The sequence below is a fragment of the Pan troglodytes genome, chromosome 7, assembly GCF_028858775.2.
Source record: "Pan troglodytes isolate AG18354 chromosome 7, NHGRI_mPanTro3-v2.0_pri, whole genome shotgun sequence".
Classification (NCBI taxonomy): domain Eukaryota; kingdom Metazoa; phylum Chordata; class Mammalia; order Primates; family Hominidae; genus Pan; species Pan troglodytes.
The window spans coordinates 55,830,719-55,851,147 of NC_072405.2; the positions used below are offsets into that span (position 1 = coordinate 55,830,719).

Consider the following 20,429-nt stretch of genomic DNA (forward strand, 5'->3'; position numbering starts at 1 on the left):
CTACCCCATTTCTCCTGCCTGCCTACAGATAACTAACATTTTTTGTGTGTCCTTCCTAAGTTCATTTTTATCACAGAGCCCAGTAGGTTAGCTCATGCTCATAGCTCCAGGGTTTTGTTTGTTTGTTTGTTTGTTTTTAATCTGATTTGGGAAAGAAATGTGACCTATGCCATAAGAACTATACTGCTTCAGGCTCTGAAATTCTTTCTTGATGAATTAGGGAACTTTCAGTAAGTAGTAGAAAACTCTGTTCAAACACTAGAGTATTTGAATAAATGAGGTTGAATTTGTCTCCTGCAGCAGGACATCCACAGGGCTAGATTCTTTCTGAATTCTGTAGCCTGAGTGTGGAATTGGTTCTCATGGTCAGGAGGTGTTGGCTGAATTCCACAGGCTGAATTCTTGGAAGAGTGTAGGTGCTGAGGATTTTCGCCAAGTCAGCTTTGCCTTTCCTTTGGGAAGGAATGCGCTTCCCAGTACCTCTACCTTTGACTAGAACCTGTTACAAACCGTCACCTCCACTAAAGATAATTTAGTGAAATTAAGGATTTTTAGATAGGTATGTTGCTGCTAAAGAAAACTGGGGTTATTAGTAATGAAGAAGGGGTGGATATCAGGTAGGCCGCTGGTTCTCCTGCCATAGGCAGTCAGCCCCGCTGTGGGTGTGTAGGAAGAGTGAGGGCTTGTGACTTCCGGGATCTTGCTGTGTCCTGGCTTTCTAATCTTTGAAAACTAAGCTAAACATTCGCAGTCTGTTTTGTATCTGGAGATTGGGCATAATCATTGGGTTATCATGAATATTAAGTGAGCTAAAAATAGTAGATTAAATGCCTAATTAAAGGTGCTTCAGTAGGTACTTGATTGATGACAGCAGTTGCTCATATGTCTGATGACAGAAGGAGCTATGTGAAAGCCTATTCAGAGTTCTACAGAGTGAACTAACTTTCTGTGACATTCTAAACCATGTTACTATTTCAAGTGACATGGAAGAGGTTCTATGCAAATGAAAAATAAAATTTGCCAAAATGTTTCTTTAAAATTTATAAAGTGTTGCTTTATGAAGTAAACTAGTACATATCTTTTAAATTCTATAATCTTCTGATGGAATTGCAGAAGCTGTTGGCAGAGACAAGCCTCTGACCTTAGGCACACATTACAAAAGCATGTTCCTGATTCTGCTTCCCAGCTGTCATAAAAATACTACCTCCTCACCCAAAATGTAGTATAGAATTTTTATCTTGGAATTTTTGTTAATAGGATGTCTTAAACTAATACTTCAGTATCTGTTCTAGACCTCTCTCCTTGGCTTGTAGATGACTGCCTTCTTCCTCTCTCTCTTCCCCAGGTCTCTTCACATTGTCTTCTCTGTGCATGTCTGTCTTTGTGTCCAGATTTCACCTTATAAGGATTTCAGTCATCTTGGATTAAGGCCCACCCTAATGACCTTATTTGAATTTGATTACCTCTTTGAAGACCATGTCTTCAAATAAAGTCACATTCTGAGGTACAGAAGGTTAGGACTTCAACATATGAATTTTGGCGGGGGGAACACAGTTCAGCTCATAACACCAGGTGCTAGGACAGTGCCTAGCACACAGTGGGCACCCAGAAATGTTCAGTGTGGCTAATATTTATCCTACGGTTCCATTGGACTGAGCCTTGATATCAAGGACACCCTCTTTACAGCAAGTGAAATGAGTTACTAATCAATTCCTGGTAGTGATTTTAACTACCTAGTTGTGCAGTCAGGTGCCTATAATTCATGGGTTTATAAATCTGGAGTCCTGGTCTCTGAGGTTTTGAATGACATAACTAATGATTATCCTGTCTTTTAAATTAGATGGTACAGAAGCACCAGACAGTTACATATTTTCTTAGATACTCACACTAAACTAATGGTGAAAGCAACTGCAGGTCTCTCTGACTTGAGAGCTACGCATAATGGTTAAGAACATGGACTCAGAAGCTCACCTGCCTGGGTGTGCGTCTCAGGCACCACAGCTGCTGGCTGAAAAAAGGCATTACATTTGGGAAGTCCTTTCCAATGAATTACTCATAACATAGAAACTGTATGAATAAAGCTGGTAAATTCACCTAAACATAAAGGGAAAAACAGCATGGCCAAAATTACATATATAAGTCTGGTAGGGTGGCATACGTCTGTAGTCCCAGTTACTTGGGAGGCTGTGGCAGGAAGATCACTTGAGCCCAGGAGTTTGGGGCTGCAGTGTGCTGTGATCATGCCTGTGTACAGCTGCTGCAGTCCATCCTGGGTGACATAGCAAGACCACATCGCTTACAAAAAATTACATGTACATACACAAAATTTAAAATTCAGAAAAACCAGGGAAAATATTGTGGCTCATGTCACAGACCAAGGCTGATCTTTCTAATAAAGAACCATCAGAACTTAATCTAGGGGGAAAAAGATAACTATTGCAAAAATAATGATTATGGAGGAACTGCTTTCAAAAAAGGAAATATAAATGATTTTCAAACCTATGAAAAGATGCTCAGCTTCAAGGCAGTGAGAGGTCATTTTTTTCTGATCAGATCATCCAGAATCTTAGTATATATCTTTCTGTTTGTTCTTTCATGTTCTTTTGAAGTCTTCTAAAAACATGTACTTTGGTTTTACATGTCTCTTAAGTATCGGGGGAACCCGCCCCCAATATTTCAATGTAGGTTCTTTCTATTTTCCCTAAGTGTCGGCCAGCTGAGAAATAAAGAGAAAGAGTACAAGGAGAGGAATTTTACAGCTGGGCCTCCAGGGGTGACATCACATATCAGTAGGACCGTGATGCCCACCTGAGCCACAAAACCAGCAGGTTTTTATTAAGGACTTCAAAAGGGGAGGGGGTGTACGAACAGGGAGTAGGTCACAAAGATCACATGCTTCAAAGGGCAAAAAGGAGAACAAAGATCACATGCTTCTGAGGCCAATAAAGATCACAAGGCAAAGGGCAAAGCAAAGATCACAAGGCCAAGGGCAAAGCAAAGATCACAAGGCAAAGGGCAAAGCAAAGATCACAAGGCAAAGGGCGAAATCAAAAACTCCTGATAAGGGTCTATGTTCAGCTGTGCACATATTGTCTTGATAAACATCTTAAACAACAGAAAACAGGGTTGGAGAGCAGAGAACTGGTCTGACCTCAAATTCACCAGGGTGGATTTTTTTTCCCCACCCTAATAAGCCTGAGGGTACTGTAGGAGACCAGGGTGTATTTCAGTTCTTATCCCAACCGCATAAGACAGACACTCCCAGAGTGGCCGTTTATAGACCTCCCCCCAGGAATGCATTCCTTCCCCAGGGTATTAATTATTAATATTCCTTGCTGGGAAAAGAATTTAGCAATATCTTCCCTACTTGCATGTCCGTTTATGCTCTCTGCAAGAAGAAAAATATGGCTGTATTCTGCCTGACCCCAAAGGCCATCAGACCTTATGGTTGTTTTCCCCTGTTCCCTGAAAATCGCTGTTATTCTGTTCTTTTTCAAGGTGCACTGATTTCATATTGTTCAAACACACGTTTTACAATCAATTTGTACAGTTTAACACGATAGTGGTCCTGAGGTGATGTACATTCTCAGTTTATGAAGATAACAGGATTAAGAGAGTAAAGACAGGCATAAGAAATTATAAAAGTATTATTTGGGGAATGATAAAGCTCCATATTAAAATGAAATCTTCACAATTTATGTTCAGAGATTGAAGTAAAGAACTTGTAAAAGTATTAATTTTGGGAACTGATATATGTCCATATTAAAATGAAATCTTCATAATTTATGTTCCTCTGCGGTGGCTCCAGCTCGTCCCTCCGTTCGGGGTCCCTGACTTCCTGCAACACTTAAGTTTCTTGTAGGTATTTTATTGGTTTTTGCTACTGCTTTAAATTTGATTTCTGTATTGTAGTTTGTACCTTGCCACCTTTATTGGACTTTCTTATTAACGGTAGTAATTTTTCAGTTGGTTTCTTGACTTTTCCATGAATTCATTTCATAATTTGCAAATAGTGATAACTTCCTTCTTTTTTTTTTTTCGAGATAATGTCTTACTCTGTCACCCAGGCTAGAGTACAGTGGTGTGATCTCTGCTCACTGCAACCTCTGCCTCCTGGGTTCAAGCAATTCTCTGCCTCAGTCTCCCGAGTAGCTGGGATTACAGGCGCCCACAACCATGCCTGGCTAATTTTTTGTATTTTTAGTAGAGATGGGGTTTCACCATCTTGGCCAGGCTGGTCTTGAACTTCTGACCTCGTGATCCACCCGCCTCGGCCTCCCGAAGTCTAGGATTACAGGCGTGAGCCACCGCTCCCTGCTGATAACTTCCTTCTTGACTTATTTTTCAGATGCATAATAATGATAGAGATTGATAATGTCTTTTGCAAGTACTCAGTTTATTTTATTAGCTATTTAGATAGATATAGATTCTTAGGATATTCTGAATAGTTTATTTTTCCTTTTATAACATGAACAATAGGCCACTTCAGTAATTCTAGATGTTTGTGGCACAAAGTAGTAAGTGTTCAGTAAATGTTGACTATTCCATGTTTTTGTGCCTTTGTAAGTACTGTTTTTTCAGACATCATCTTGTCAGTGAATCCTCTTTTCCTGATCAATGCAAAGTGGAACATTCCATTTTTTTTGTGCCACCATTATTCCATGACATACATCTGGTATATTGTTAGTTTTTTTCATGATTAGTGTTTCATCCAGACCACACATATTCCTTGTGGGAAGGAGCTTTCTTTTCTTTTCTTTTTTAGAGATGGGATCTTACTCTGTCACTCGGGATGGAGTGCTGTGGTGCAGTCATAGCTCACTGCAGCCTCAAACATTTGCTCTTAAACTCGTCCTCCTGCTTCAGACTCCCAAGTAGCTGGGACTACAGGCATGCACCACTATGCCCAGCTAATTTTTTAACTTTTTGTAGAGATTGGGTCTCACTGTGTTGCCTAGGCTGGAGTTTTTTTTCTTTCCTCATGGTTTACTGTATCAGAGGGGTTCTGTAAATATGTATCTAATGAAGCCTAGGTTTATTTTTTGTAAAACATGAATTTTATAAATATCTAATCTCTTAATTTCATAGTGTATTAAAATGTGCTTTGAAATATATCAAATACCATACTGCATAGGATAAGATATATATGTACATATATATGTTTTAGCATTATATTTACAATTATGAATATAAACAGAATAATTGATTTTTATTAGGTATATATTCCTTTTCTGACCAATATCAGAAAAGTTTGCTGTTGACTTTTGATTCTGCCAAGATGAAATAGCCCCATTCTGTCTAGGTTTTCCACCTATCAGAATGGCTACAATGAAAAATAGTGACAATACAAAATGCTGGTGAGGTTGTGGAGAGACTGGATCACCAGTACATTGCAGGTGTGTAGTAAAATGGTACAGCCACTCTGGAGAACAGTCTGGCAGTTTCTTAAAGACTAAACATGCAATTACCATATAACCCAGCAAGTGCACCCTTAGGCATTTGTCCCAGAGAATGAAAATTAAATTCACATAACATCTTATACACAGATGTTCATAAGCAGCTTTGTTCATAATAGCCCCAAACTAGAAACAACACAGATGTCTTTCAGTAGGTGAATGATTAAACTAACTATGGTGCATAGTACCATGGTGTACTATTCAGTAATAAAAAGAAAATAAATGTTGATACACACAACTTAGATGAATATCTAGGAAATTATTCTGAGTGAAAAAAGCCAATTCTAAAAAGTTACATAGTTATTTTATTTATATAACCTTTTTGTGTGTGTGTGTGAGATGGAGTTTCACTCTTGTTTCCCAGGCTGGAGTGCAGTGGCTCGATCTCAGCTCACTGCAACCTCTGCCTCCTGGGTTCAAGCGATTCTCCTGCCTCAGCCTCCCTGAGTAGCTGGGATTACAGGCACCCGCAACCACGCCTGGCTAATTTTTTGTATTTTTAGTAGAGACAGGGTTTCACCATGTTGGCCAGGCTGGTCTCGATTATATAACATTTTTAAAATGACAAAATTACAGAAATGCAAAACTGAGTAGTGGTTGACAGAGTTCAGGGATTGGTATGGGGCCAGGAGATGGTGTAGCTATAAAAAGGTAATAAAGGCATCCTGTGGTGATAGAATTGATCTGTATCTTGACTGGATCAGTGTCAGTATCCTGGTTGTGTTATACTACAGTTTTGCAAGATATTACCATTGGAGGGACTGGGTGAAGGATACAAGAGTTTTCTCTTATTTCTTACAACTATATATGAATCTAATATTATCTCAAAATAAAAAGTTTAATTAAATACAAGGTTTGGTCTTAAGTGTTTTAAGCACCCTGCTACCAGAGCTCTTAGCATGGCAAAGGAAGCACACAGAAGCATTCCTGTTACTCATAAGTTTTGACTTTGTGTTTTGCATTTTAAAAAATTTTTTGTTTTCATCAAATACCCCAGAAAGTTATACTTTTATAAATGTTATTTCAAGTCTTATTTTTCCGGTTTTCATTTGTGCTCTAGTCACTTTCCTTTTTTTGTATAACTTAACCAGTTCTACTTCTTTTTTTTCTTGGAACTTGGCTTCGAACTCAGAGAATGTTAGTGAGATTGTACGTAGAACTTTAGGTAGGAAGATTTGACATAGACATTGCTTTTCCTATCACAGAGTTTTGTGTATTTGTGACTTTGGCAAAATTACATGCATAAAATTGTATTCTGATAAATGACCGTATAAGGAGATCATATTTATGTGCTTTCTTTTTCTTCAACAGAAACCACCACATCTAAAAGCACCAGTGGGCTTACAGACATAACATGGAGCTCCAGTGGAAGTGATTTGTCGGATGAAGATAAGACACTTTCTCAGTTACAGAGAGGTAATGGACATTGCTCTAGAATAGACAGATTTTGTAACAGGAACATTTTGTGTCCAGAAGATCGGAGTAATGAAGGTAAATTGATAATTTTGTTAGGAATCCAGTTTCTGTTAAATATTGGATTTAATATTGGAAGAAACTTACATTCCTTTCTAGTATTTATCATTAACATTCCACCTATCAGAATGGCTACAATAAAAAGTAGTGACAGTACAAAATGCTGGTGAGGTTGTGGAGAAACTGGATCACCAGTACATTGCAGGTGTACAGTAAAATGGTATAGCCACTCTGGAAAACAGTCTGGTGGTGTCTTAAAGACTAAACATGCAATTACCATATAGCCCAGCAACTGCACCTTTAGGCATTTGTCCCAGAGAATGAAAATTAAATTCCTTTCTAATAGTTAGGATTTTACTGAGTCCCACCCTCTATGCTAAACACTTCAGAAACATTTTCTTGTTTAATATTTCTCAAAACAACTCTAAGAAACTCTAAGAGATAGGTATTACAGATATTATTTTTACAGTTAACAACTTAAGCTTGGACTGATGAGAATGGATTGGGATTCCATTTTAGGTCTCTGCTCCATAGCCAGTTCTTTCAACGTCTACACAGTGCCACACCCACACTGCCTTCTTCCCAACCTGTTCGGTAAATACTGTGACAACCAGTGTGTGGTAGAGGTGTAACGTACTGACAAATTTCCATTCAGATGGCATTTTATATTGTGTCATGTTTTAGACAATTGAAAGCAGAGTTTCTCATCCTTGACACTCTTGACATTTTGGGCCAGATGATTCTTTGTTATGGGGAGTAACACCTTCCTATGCCTGTAGGATATTCTGCCGTGTCCCTTGCCTTTACCTGCTGGGTCACAGTAGAATCCCAGCCACAGTGATGATAACCAAAGATGTCTCCAGATGTTGTCAAGGGTCCCATGAAGGACAAAAATCACCCCTAGTTGATAACCACAGATGTTGAATTATGGAAATCATGTCCTTTTAGAATTTTTAAAATATACAAATCATCTATAGAGTATTTCAATGTCTTAATGTTTTCAAAATAAGCTTATGACTTTTAACTCTTGACAGTTCATGTTAGTTACCTAGGGTTCGGTTTGTACAGACAGCTTCTCGGGAGGGTAGTTAAATTCTTTTGACCACTTTGTATTTCATTTTGGTAACTATTAATATCATTGACCTTTTAGTAGTTACCAGGTGAAGTGGTATTTTAAGATTGTATATAAGCTGATAGCAGTTCTATTATTGATTCAACCATATTAAATGAAATTTATTGTTACTTGGTTTGTCTTCATACATTTCAGAATACAAAGTTTATAAAAATGGGTAAATAGTATGGTTTGTGCCTCCCAAAGTGCTGGGATTACACATGTGAGCTGTCGCGCCCAGCCTCCCTTCCATTTGGTTTTTACCAATTGTCTAAAAGTTTTTACAACTTTTGGAAAATCTTTTAAATTATTGGAGACCCAATTTCCTCATCTGTAAAATGCAAATTTAAGTGTAATAGTAGCAGTCTTCCTGCTTTTTAAAAGTTTTGTGACCACAAAAGTTTTGTGATGAAAGCCCCAGTTATTTCATAGCATGCATCACATTGCAATATGTATTAATCTGTGGGCTACTTCAGGCTAGGAATGGTGCTGTTTTCTCTATTGTATTTATTTTGTATTGTGAGTATCTTGAATGGTGTGATGGGCTCTTTTTAGGCATTTGCTTTGTCTAATGAATGAAGGAGTGAATGAATGAATGAGTGCTGCACAGATGTGTGATACCGGCAGCAGCTCTGAGGGCACTTGTGTTTTTCCCTTGTCTCTCCCTGGCTTCCTGTTGAGAAGGTTCAGCAACCTGGAAAATCTCTAATGTGTTCCCCTGCCTGGCTTCCGTGACTAAATTTGATGTTAATGTGGGAAGCCGTTGCCATTATGCATCTGCTTCTCTCAGTGGTGGTCTGACCTTCAGTCTGTTATGATCATTATAGTGGCTGTTTTTTTTAAGAGATGAGGTCATGCTCTGTCACCCAGGCTGGAGTGCAGTGGATCATAGCTCACCGCAGTTTCAAACTCCTGGGCTCGAGCGATCCTACTACATCCTCTTAATTATGTTTAGTGAAAAAGTCTAGCTGTGTAAGAAAGGAGGAAAAAAATAACAATACATAGTTTATTTGCTTAAACATACTGGAGAAACTCTACAAGGATACAGAAACACCTAATAAAAGTAGTTAACTTAAAATTGGGGTTGGGATAAAATTTGGGAGAAACAGTGATTTGAGATGAGAGTAGAAATATACTTTTCACTGTCTAAATTTTTTTTGAGACAGAGTCTCGTTCTGTTGCCCAGGCTGGAGTTCAGTGGCAAGATCTCGGCTCACTGCAACCTCCACCTCTCGGGTTCAAGCGATTCTGGTGCCTCAGCCACCTGAGTAGCTGGGACTATAGGTGTGCGCCACCATGTCCAGCTAATTTTTTGTATTTTTAATAGAGACAGCATTTCATCTTGTTGGCCAGGCTAGTCTTGAACTGCTGAGTTTTGGCATTCTGCCCACCCTGGCCTCCCAAAGCGCTAGGATTACAGGCATGAGCTATTGTGCCTGGCCCTAAATATATTTTTTAAAATTATTGAGTGACATGGATATATTAACTGCTAAGAATAAAAGAGATATAAAAGTGAAAGATTAAGGAGATAATTAAGTTAAAAATTGTATTTTTTAGATGAATTACAGTTTATCGACTGGGAGATTGACAGTGACAGGGCAGAGGCTAGTGACTGTAATGAATTTGAAGATGACGAGGGTGCTGTGGAAATCTCAGACTGTGCTTCTTGTGCAAGTAATCAGTCTTTGACAAGTGATGAGAAGCTGTCGGAGCTTCCCAAGGTAAGAATGAAGTATTTCAAAACTTTTATTCACTTTATAACATTTGCTAATCATAGTTGTCATGTTTTTTTTTTTGTTTTTTTTTTTCCTGTCCTTCCTCGAGAACAACCACTTTTGACTCTTAGGGGATTCTTTTGTTCTTTACTCATTTATCTCTAAATAACATGCTTGTGCTGTACTTCTCAACATGGATAAATATTGATCTCACTTCTCTTTTCACTTTCCACCCTCACTGCACACCGAATGATTTTTATCCTACTATTCTTCCAGTGCAGATATATCAAAGTTTGGTTAGATTATATTCAGCATTTACACAATTGTGAATAAATAATATTGATAGCCAAGGGAAATATTAATTATTATCCTTTGCAACTATTTGCTTTCCCTAGACTTAATAATTATTTTGATTTTTGTTCTAGTTTTACTTACTGATGAAAAAAAAATACCACTGCCTAGCTCTCTTGTTAAGATTTTCAGACAGCAGGCATTCTGTGAGTTTCATTTTTTTGGAGAACTCTTTCCCACAACCTCCTAGCTGCTCCAGTTTGAACTCAGCGTCCTCTCTCCTTTCGCCTACGTTGTCACCCGGACTTTGCTGTCATTCTGGGAATTTGTTAACCTCTCTCCTGTATTGAGCTCCTTTATCCAGGATTTCATGTTTTCCTCTTTCTTGGTTTTCACCCTATTTTGGTTGAACACATCTTACCATAACTTGCTGAGGAATTATTTGGCATGTCAGAAGATGCTTTTGTCATATTTTGATGTGTGATTGAAAATTTGTATAGAATTTTTAGGTTGGAAATAATTTTCCTTCAAAGTTTTGAAGGCATTGCTTCATTATCTTAGCTCAAATTGCTGTCAGTAAGCTTGAAGCTATTCTCATTCTTGACCTTTTAAGATTTTTCTCTTTATTACTGGTTTTAAGCAATTTGACTGTGATATGCCTTGGTATGATTTTTCAGTTGGTGTTTGTCAAGCCTTTTGAATCTATGGTGTTTTGGGGATTCCCCAAGACCACCTCCAGGTTCAGCAGTGGATTAGGAGGATACACAGGACTTAGCATATAGTCATACTCGTGACCATCGTTTATTACACTGAAAGGATAGAAATCTATTTTTATTTATTTATTTATTTAGAGACAGGGTCTTGCTGTGTCACCCAGGCTAGAACGCAATGGTGCGATCGTAGCTCACTGTAGCCTTGATCTCCTGGGCTCAAGTGATCCTCTCACCTCAGCCTCCAGAGTAGCTGGTCCTACAGGCATGTGCCACCACGTCTGGCTAATTGTTGTATTTTTTGTAGAAAGGGGATTTGCCATCTTCCCCAGGCTGGTCTCGAACCCTTGTGTTCAAGGGATCCATCCACCTTGCTCTCCCAAAGTGCTGGAATTGCACATGTCAGCCACCATACCTGGGCAAAAAGATACAAATTTAAATCAGCTGTCTTCCACGAGTCCTCTCCCAGTGGAGTCACACAGTATATGCTTAATTCTTCCAGCAAAATGTTTAGACGACATGTGTGAAGTGTTATGTACCAGGGAACTCATTAGAGACTCAGTGCCCAGGGTTTGTATTAGGGGCTAGTAACATAGGCACCCTCTCCCTAGAATCTACCCAAATTCCAGACTTCAGAAAGAAAATGGGTATTCAGTATAAACCATATTGTTTGCACAGTTTAGGCACAGTGACCCACCATTATTCATTATTTATGGAATGATGAAGATTCTCCTGAAATCTGTTTTCAGAAGTTAGGCAAGGACCAGCTTTGCAAGCAGGGTTTTTTAAGGATAGCTACTTCAGGCCAACTATGTTAACTCTTTTCTGCATGTATGTGAGTTTGTAGTTTTCATCACATTTGGTAAGTTTTTGGCTTTTACTTCTTAATTTTTTTTCTGACTCCCCTTTTCGTTTCCTCCTGTGACTCCAATTACATGTATATTAATTAGGCTGCTTAGTGTTGTGTCATGTCTCATTTTTGCTGTCATTGTTTTTTCCCCTTCATTTCATTTTGGGTGGTTTCTGTTGCTACATCTTCTAGTTTAATAAATTTTTAAAAATTCTTCAGTATATTCTGCAGCTAATACTATCCAGTGTATTGGTCATCTCTGACATTGTATTTTTCATTTCTGGAAGTTTGATGTGAGTCTTTATATTGTCCATGTCTTTTCTTAACATGACATACTTTCTTCTATATTTTGAACATACAGAGTATATTTATAATAGCTGTTTTTAATGGCTGTTTTGGTAAATCTGTCTGTGTCATTTCTGTGTCTATTTGTCCTCCTTATGAGTTGTATTTTTCTGCTTTTTTGCATGCCTATAAATTTTAAAAAATTGTAAAATACAATGCACTATTATTATAGTCTTCATTGTGTGTATTAGATTACTAAAGCATATTACTTCTGTCTAAATGAAATTTTGTATCCTTTAGTCAGCATCTTCCCTTTCTCCATCCACTTTTCTCTCCCAGCCTCTGGTAATCAACATTCTACCCCAATTCTGTGAGTTCTACTTTTTTAGATTCCCCATGTAAGTAAGATCATGCTGTATTTGTCTTTGTGTGCCTGGCTTATCTGAGTTAACGTAATGTCCTCCAGGTTCATTCATGTCGCAAATGATAGAATTTCCTTCTTTATCAAGACTGGATAGTATTCCATTGGTGTATATATACTATATTTACTTTACGCATTCGTCTAGACACCTAGATTGCTTCCAAATCTTAGCTATTGTGAATAGCACTGCAGTTAACATGGGAGTGCAGATATTTTTTTAGCATACTGATTTCAATCCTTTGGCCCAGAAGTGGGATTACTAGATTATATGGTAGTTCTATTTTTAGTTTTTTGAGAGACCTTCATACTATTCTCCATAATAGCTGTGATAATTTACATTCCCACCAACAATGTACAAGTTCCCTTTTTGCCACACACTCACCAACGCTTGTTATCTTTCATCTTTTTGATAGTAGTCCTTCTAACAGGTGTGAGGTGATCCCTCATTATGGCTTTAATCTGCATTTCCCTGGTGAGTGGTGATGATGAGCATTTTAATATATATCTGTTGGCCATTTGTACATCTTTTGAGCAATGTTTAGGTCCTCTGCACATTTTTAAATTGGGTTCTTTGTTTTCTTGCTATTGAGTTGAGTTCTTTATCTATTTTAGATATTAGCGCCTTATCAGATATATAGTTTCTAGATATTTTCTCTCAATCCATGGCACATCTTTTGCTCTGTTGTTTCCTTTGCTGTGTATAATCTTTTCAGTTAGATGCAATCTCATATGTTTTTGCTTTTGTTGTCAGTGCTTTTAGGGTAATATTTAAGAAATCTTTGCCCAGACCAGTGTTATGGAGCATTTTCCCTATGTTTTATTTCAGTAGCTTTACAGTTTCAGGTTTTATGTTTAAGTCATTAGTCCATTTTTAGTTGATTTTGGTGTATGGTGTGAGATAAGGGTCTAATTTCTTTCTTTTGCATGTGGTTAGCCTGTTTTCCCAGCACAATTTATTGAGGATTGTCCTCTTTCCATTGTATATTTTTGGCACGTTTGTTGTAAATAATTGACCACAAATGTGTGGGTTTACTTCTGGGCTCTCTACCCTGTTTGATTGGTTAGTTGGTCGGTTTTTATGCTGTGCTGTTTTGGTTACATTAGCTTCGTAACAGGTTTTAAAATCAAATACTGTGATGCCTCTAGGTTTGTTCTTTTCGCTTTGGCCATTTGGGGTTTTTTGTGGTTCCATATGAGTTTTAGGATTGTTTTATTCTGTGAAGAATGACATTGGAATTTCGATAGGCATTGCATTGAATCTGAATATCACTTTGGGAAGTATGAATAGTTTAACAATATTCTTGCATTCCATGAATATGGATAGCTTTCCATGTGTTTGTGTCATCTACTATATCTTTCATCAGTGTTTTGTATTTTCTAGTATATACATCTATTGCCTCCTTAAATTTACTTCTAAGTTGCTTTTTCTCGATGCTACTGTAAACGGAATTGAGTTCTTAATTTCTTTTTCAGGTACTTCATTCTTAGAATAGAGAAACACTGTAGATTTTGTATCCTGCAACTTTACTGAATTTGTTTATCAGACATAACGGTTTTTTGGTGAAGTTGTTAGCATTTTCTATATGTGAGACCATGACATCAGCAAACAGATGATTTCTCTTCTTTGTCTGATATGGATGCCTTTATTTCTTCCTCTTGCCTAATCGCTCTTGCCAGGACATCTAACTATGTTGAATAGTAGTGGCAAGAGCGGGCATTCCTATCTTGTTTTTGATCATAGAGGAAAAGCTTTTACCTTTTTACCAGGGAGCATGGCAGCTGTGGGCTTGTTACATATGGCCTTTATTGTGTATAAACACAATATATTCTTTCTATACCTAATGTGTTGACAGTTTTCATCATGAAATAATTTTGAGTTGTGTCACATGCTTTTTCCATATCTATTTTTTTTATTATTATACTTTAAGTTTTAGGGTACATGTGCAAAACGTGCAGGTTTGTTACATATGTATATATGTGCCATGTCGGTGTGCTGCACCCATTAACTTGTCATTTAACATCAGGTATATCTCCTAATGCTATCCCTCCCCGCCTCCCCCACCCCACGACAGGCCCCGGTGTGTGATATTCCCCTTCCTGAGTCCATCTGTTCTCATTGTTCACTTCCCACCTATGAGTGAGAACATGCGCTGTTTGGTTTTTTGTCCTTGTGATAGTTTGCTGAGAATGATGGTTTCCAGCTTCATCCATGTCCCTACAAAGGACATGAACTCATCATTTTTTATGGCTGCATAGTATTCCCTGGTGAATATGTGCCACATTTTCTTAATCCAGTCTATCATTGTTGGACATTTGGGTTGCTTCCAAGTCTTTGCTATTGTGAATAGTGCCGCAATAATCGTACGTGGGCATGTGTCTTCATAGCAGCATATTTTGTAATCCTTTTGGTATATACCCAGTAATGGGATGGCTGGCTCAAATGGTATTTCTAGTTCTAGATCCCTGAGGAATCGCCACACTGACTTCCACAATGGTTGAACTAGTTTACACTCCCACCAACAGTGTAAAAGTGTTCCTGTTTCTCCACATCCTCTCCAGTACCTGTTGTTTCGTGACTTTTTAATGATCGCCATTCTAACTGGTGTGAGATGGTATCTCATTGTGGTTTTGATTTGCATTTCTCTGATGGCCAGTGATGATGAGCATCTTTTCACGTGTCTTTTGGCGGTATAAATGTCTTCTTTTGAGAAGTGTCTGTTCATATCCTTTTCCCACTTTTTGATGGGGTTGTTTTTTTCTTGTAAATTTGTTTGAGTTCATTGTAGATTCTGGATATTAGCCCTTTGTCAGATGGGTAGATTGCAAAAATTTTCTCCCATTCTGTAGGTTGCCTGTTCACTCTGATGGTAGTTTCTTTTGTTGTGCAGAAGCTCTTTAGTTTAATTAGATCACGTTTGTCAATTTTGGCTTTTGTTGCCATTGCTTTTGGTGTTTTAGACATGAAGTCCTTGCCCATGCCTGTGTCCTGAATGGTATTGCCTAGGTTTTCTTCTAGGGTTTTTATGGTTTTAGGTCTAACATGTAAGTCTTTAATCCATCTTGAATTAATTTTTGTATAAGGTGTAAGGAAGGGATCTGGTTTCAGCTTTCTACATATGGCTAGCCAGTTTTCCCAGCACCATTTGTAAAATAGGGAATCCTTTCCCCATTTCTTGTTTTTGTCAGGTTTGTCAAAGATCAGCTAGTTGTAGATATGCGGCATTATTTCTGAGGGCTCTGTTCTGTTCCATTGGTCTGTATCTCTGTTTTGGTACCAGTACCATGGTGTTTTTGTTACTGTAGCCTTGTAGTATAGTTTGAAGTCAGGTAGCGTGATGCCTCCAGCTTTGTTCTTATGGCTTAGGATTGACTTGGCAATGCAGGCTCCTTTTTGGTTCCATATGAACTTTAAAGTAGTTTTTTCCAATTCTGTGCAGAAAGTCATTGGTAGCTTGATGGGGATGGCATTGAATCTATAAATTACCTTGGGCAGTATGGCCATTTTCACGATATTGACTCTTCCTACCCATGAGCATGGAATGTTCTTCCATTTGTTTGTATCCTCTTTTATTTCCTTGAGCAGTGGTTTGTAGTTCTCCTTGAAGAGGTCCTTCACGTCTCTAGTAAGTTGGAATCCTAGGTATTTTATTCTCTTTGAAGCAATTGTGAATGGGAGTTCACTCATGATTTGGCTCTCTGTCTGTTATTGGTGTATAAGAATGCTTGTGATTTTTGCACATTGATTTTGTATCCTGAGACTTTGCTGAAGTTGCCTGTCAGCTTAAGGAGATTTTGGGCTGAGACAATGGGGTTTTCTAGATATACAATCATGTCATCTGCAAACAGGGACAATTTGACTTCCTCTTTTCCTAATTGAATACCCTTTATTTCCTTCTCCTGCTTGATTGCCCTGGCCAGAACTTCCAACACTATGTTGAATAGGAGTGGTGAGAGAGGGCATCCCTGTCTTGTGCCCGTTTTCAAAGGGAATGCTTCCAGTTTTTGCCCATTCAGTATGATATTGGCTGTGGGTTTGTCATAAATAGCTCTTATTATTTTGAGATACATCCCATCAATACCTAATTTATTGAGAGTTTTTAGCATGAAGGGTTGTTGAATTTTGTCAAAGGCCTTTTCTGCATCTATTGAGATAATCATGTGGTTTTACTCGTTGGTTCTGTTTATATGATGGATTACATTTATTGATTTGTGTATGTTGAACCAGCCTTGCATCCCAGGGATGAAGCCCACTTGATCATGGTGGATAAGCTTTTTGATGTGCTGCTGGATTCGGTTTGCCTGTGTTTTATTGAGGATTTTTGCATCGATGTTCATCAGGGATATTGGTCTAAAATTCTCTTTTTTGGTTGTGTCTCTGCCAGGCTTTGGTATCAGGCTGATGCTGGCCTCATAAAATGCGTTAGGGAGGATTTCCTCTTTTTCTATTCATTGGAATAGTTTCAGAAGGAATGGTACCAGCTCCTCTTTGTACCTCTGGTAGAATTTGGCTGTGAATCCATCTGGTCCTGGACTTTTTTTGTTTGGTAAGCTATTAATTATTCCCCCAATTTCAGAGCCTGTTATTGGTCTATTCAGAGATTCAGCTTCTTGCTGGTTTAGTCTTGGTAGGGTGTATGTGTCGAGGAATTTACCCATTTCTTCTAGATTTTCTAATTTATTTGTGTAAAGGTGTTTATAGTATCCTCTGATGGTAGTTTGTATTTCTGTGGGATTGGTGGTGATATCCCCTTTATCATTTTCTATTGCGTCTATTTGATTCTTCTCTCTTTTCCTCTTTATTAGTCTTGCTAGCAGTCTATCAGTTTTGTTGATCTTTTCAAAAAGCCAGCTCCTGGATTCATTGATTTTTTGAAGGGTTTTTTGTGTCTCTATTTCCTTCAGTTCTAGTCTGATCTTATTTCTTACCTCTGCTAGCTTTTGAATGTGTTTGCTCTTGCTTCTCCAGTTCTTTTAATTGGGATGTTAGGGTGTCAATTTTAGATCTTTCCTGCTTTCTCTTGTGGGCATTTAGTGCTACAAATTTCCCTCTACACACTGCTTTGAATGTGTCCCAGAGATTCTGGTATGTTGTGTCTTTGTTCTTGTTGGTTTCCAAGAACATCTTTATTTCTGCCTTCATTTTGTTATGTACCCAGTAGTCATTCAGGAGCAGATTGTCCAGTTTCCATGTAGTTGAGTGGTTTTGAGTGAGTTTCTTAATCCTGAGTTCTAGTTTGATTGCATTGTGGTCTGAGAGACAGTTTGTTATAATTTCTGTTCTTTTACATATGCTGAGGAGTGCTTTACTTCCAAATATGTGGTCAATTTGGAATAGGTGTGGTGTGGTACTGAGAAGAATGTGTATTCTGTTGATTGGGGGTGGAGAGTTCTGTAGATGTCTATTAGGTCCGCTTGGTGCAGAGCTGAGTTCAGTGCCTGGATATCCTTGTTAACTTTCTGTCTTGTTGATCTGTCTAATGTTGACATTGGGGTATTAAAGTCTCCCATTATTATTGTGTGGGAGTCTAAGTATCTTTATAGGTCTCTAAGGACTTGCTTTATGAATCTGGGTGCTCCTGTATTGGGTGCATATATATTTAGGATAGTTAGCTCTTCTTGTTGAATGATCCCTTTACCATTATGAAATGGCCTTCTTTGTCTCTTTTGATCTTTGTTGGCTTAAAGTCTGTTTTATCAGAGACTAGGATTGAAACCCCTGCCTTTTTTTGTTTTCCATTTCCTTGTAGATCTTCCTTCATCCTTTATTTTGAGCCTATGTGTGTCTCTGCACGTGAGATGGGTTTCCTGAATACCGCACACTGATGGGTCTTGACTCTTTATCCAATTTGCCAGTCTGTGTCTTTTTATTGGCGCATTTAGCCCATTTACATTTAAGGTTAATATTGTTATGTGTGAATTTGATCCTGTCATTATGATGTTAGCTGGTTATTTTGCTCATTAGTTGATACAGTTTCTTCCTAGCCTTGATGGTCTTTGCAGTTTGGCATGTTTTTGCAGTGGCTGGTACTGGTTGTTCCTTTCCATGTTTAGTGCTTCCTTCAGGAGCTCTTTTAGGGCAGGCCTGGTGGTGACCAAATCTCTCAGCATTTGCTTATCTGTAAAGGATTTTATTTCTCCTTCACTCATGAAGCTTATTTTGGCTGGATATGAAATTCTGGGTTGAAAATTCTTTTCTTTAAGAATGTTGAATATTGGCCCCCACTCTCTTCTGGCTTGTAGAGTTTCTGCCGAGAGATCCGCTGTTAGTCTGATGGGCTTCCCTTTGTGGGTAACCCGACCTTTCTCTCTGGCTGCCCTTAACATTTTTTCCTTCATTCCAACTTTGGTGAATCTGACAATTACGTGTCTTGGAGTTGCTCTTCTTGACGAGTATCTTTGTGTCGTTCTCTGTATTTTCTGAATTTGAATGTTGGCCTACCTTGCTAGATTGGGGAAGTTCTCCTGGATAATATCCTGCAGAGTGTTTTCCAACTTGGTTCCATTCTCCCTGTCACTTTCAGGTACACCAATGAGACGTAGATTTGGTCTTTTCACATAGTCCTATATTTCTTGGAGGCTTTGTTCGTTTCTTTTAATTCTTTTTTCTCTAAACTTCTCTTCTCACTTCATTTCATTCATTTCATCTTCCATCACTGATACCCTTTCTTCCAGTTGATCGAATCGGCTACTGAGGCTTGTGCATTCGTCACATAGTTCTCATGCTGTGGTTTTCAGCTCCATGAGGTCCTTTAAGGACTTCTCTGCATTGGTTATTCTAGTTAGCCATTCGTCTAATTTTTTTCAAGATTTTTAACTTCTTTGCCATGGGTTCGAACTTCCTCCTTTAGCTCGGAGTAGTTTGATCATCTGAAGCCTTCTTCTCTCAACTCGTCAAAGTCATTCTCCGTCCAGCTTTGTTCCATTGTTGGTGAGGAGCTGCGTTCCTTTGGAGGAGGAGAGGCGCTCTGATCTTTAGAGTTTCCAGTTTTTCTGCTCTGTTTTTTCCCCATCTTTGTAGTTTTATGTACCTTTGGTCTTTGATGATGGTGACATACAGATGGGGTTTTGGTGTGCATGTCCTTTGTGTTTGTTAGTTTTCCTTCTAACAGTCAGGACCCTCAGCTGCAGGTCTGTTGGAGTTTGGTGGAGGTCCACTCCAGGCCTTGTTTGCCTGGGTATCAGCAGCGGAGGCTGCAGAACAGCCAATATTGGTTTATACCAAATGTTGCTGCCTGATCATTCCTCTGGAAGTTTTGTCTCAGAGGAGTACCTGGCCATGTGAGGTGTCAGTCTGCCCCTACTGGGGAGTCCCTCCCAGTTAGGCTACTCGAGGGTCAGGGACCCACTTGAGGAGGCAGTCTGTCCATTCTCAGATCTCCAGCTGCATGCTGGGAGAACCACTACTCTCTTCAAAGCTGTCAGACAGGTACATTTAATTCTGCAGAGATTTCTGCTGCGTTTTGTTTGGTTATGCCCTGCCCCCAGAGGTGAGTCTACAGAGGCAGGCAGGCCTCCTTGAGCTGTGGTGCGCTCCACCCAGTTCCAGCTTCCCTGTGGCTTCGTTTACCTACTCAAGCCTTGGCAGTGGCGGCTGCCCCTCCCGCAGCCTGGCTGCTGCCTTGCAGTTTGATCTCAGGCTGCTGTGCTAGCAATGAGCGAGGCTCCGTGGGCGTAGGACTCTCCGAACCAGTTGTGGGATATAATCTCCTGGTGTGCCATTTGCTAAGACCGTTAGAAAAGCGCAGTATTAGGGTTGGAGTGACCCAATTTTCCAGGTGCTGTCTGTCACTCCTTTCTGTGACTAGGAAAGGGAATTCCGTGACCCCTTGCACTTCCCGGGTGAGGTGATGCCTCGCCCTTCTTCGGCTTACGCTGGGTGCACTGCACCCAGTGTGCTGCGCCCTCTGTCCAACACTCCCCAGTGAGATGAACCCAATACCTCAGTTGGAAATGCAGAAATCACCCGTCTTCTGCGTCACTCACGCTGGGAGCTGTAGACTGGAGCTGTTCCTGTTTGGCCATCTTGGCTCCACCCCTTTCCATATCTATTCAGATGATCATATGGATTTTGTCTTCCATTCTATTAACGTGGTGTATCACATTTATTTATTTGCATA

At 39.1% G+C, this 20,429-nt stretch overlaps 1 protein-coding gene across 31 annotated transcripts in view; it reads left to right on the plus strand.

Annotated features, from left to right (window-relative positions):
• SPIDR (scaffold protein involved in DNA repair) overlaps window positions 1–20,429 on the plus strand; it is a 475,230-nt gene that overhangs the window by 23,427 nt on the left and 431,374 nt on the right. For 12 of the 31 annotated variants that reach the window (XR_010159535.1, XM_009455296.5, XM_009455295.4 and 9 more), the window contains exons 4-5: window positions 6,768–6,872; window positions 9,598–9,761. Coding sequence is in view for 18 of the 31 variants with exons in the window: in XM_009455296.5 (XP_009453571.2) it covers window positions 6,768–6,872; window positions 9,598–9,761 (269 nt within the window). In the remaining 13 variants the exon portion in view is untranslated. Of the gene's footprint in view, window positions 1–3,808; window positions 3,859–6,767; window positions 6,873–9,597; window positions 9,762–20,429 lie in introns of all 31 variants that reach the window. The other 19 variants (XM_054656710.1, XM_063817066.1, XM_063817080.1 and 16 more) reach the window with 3 other exon arrangements.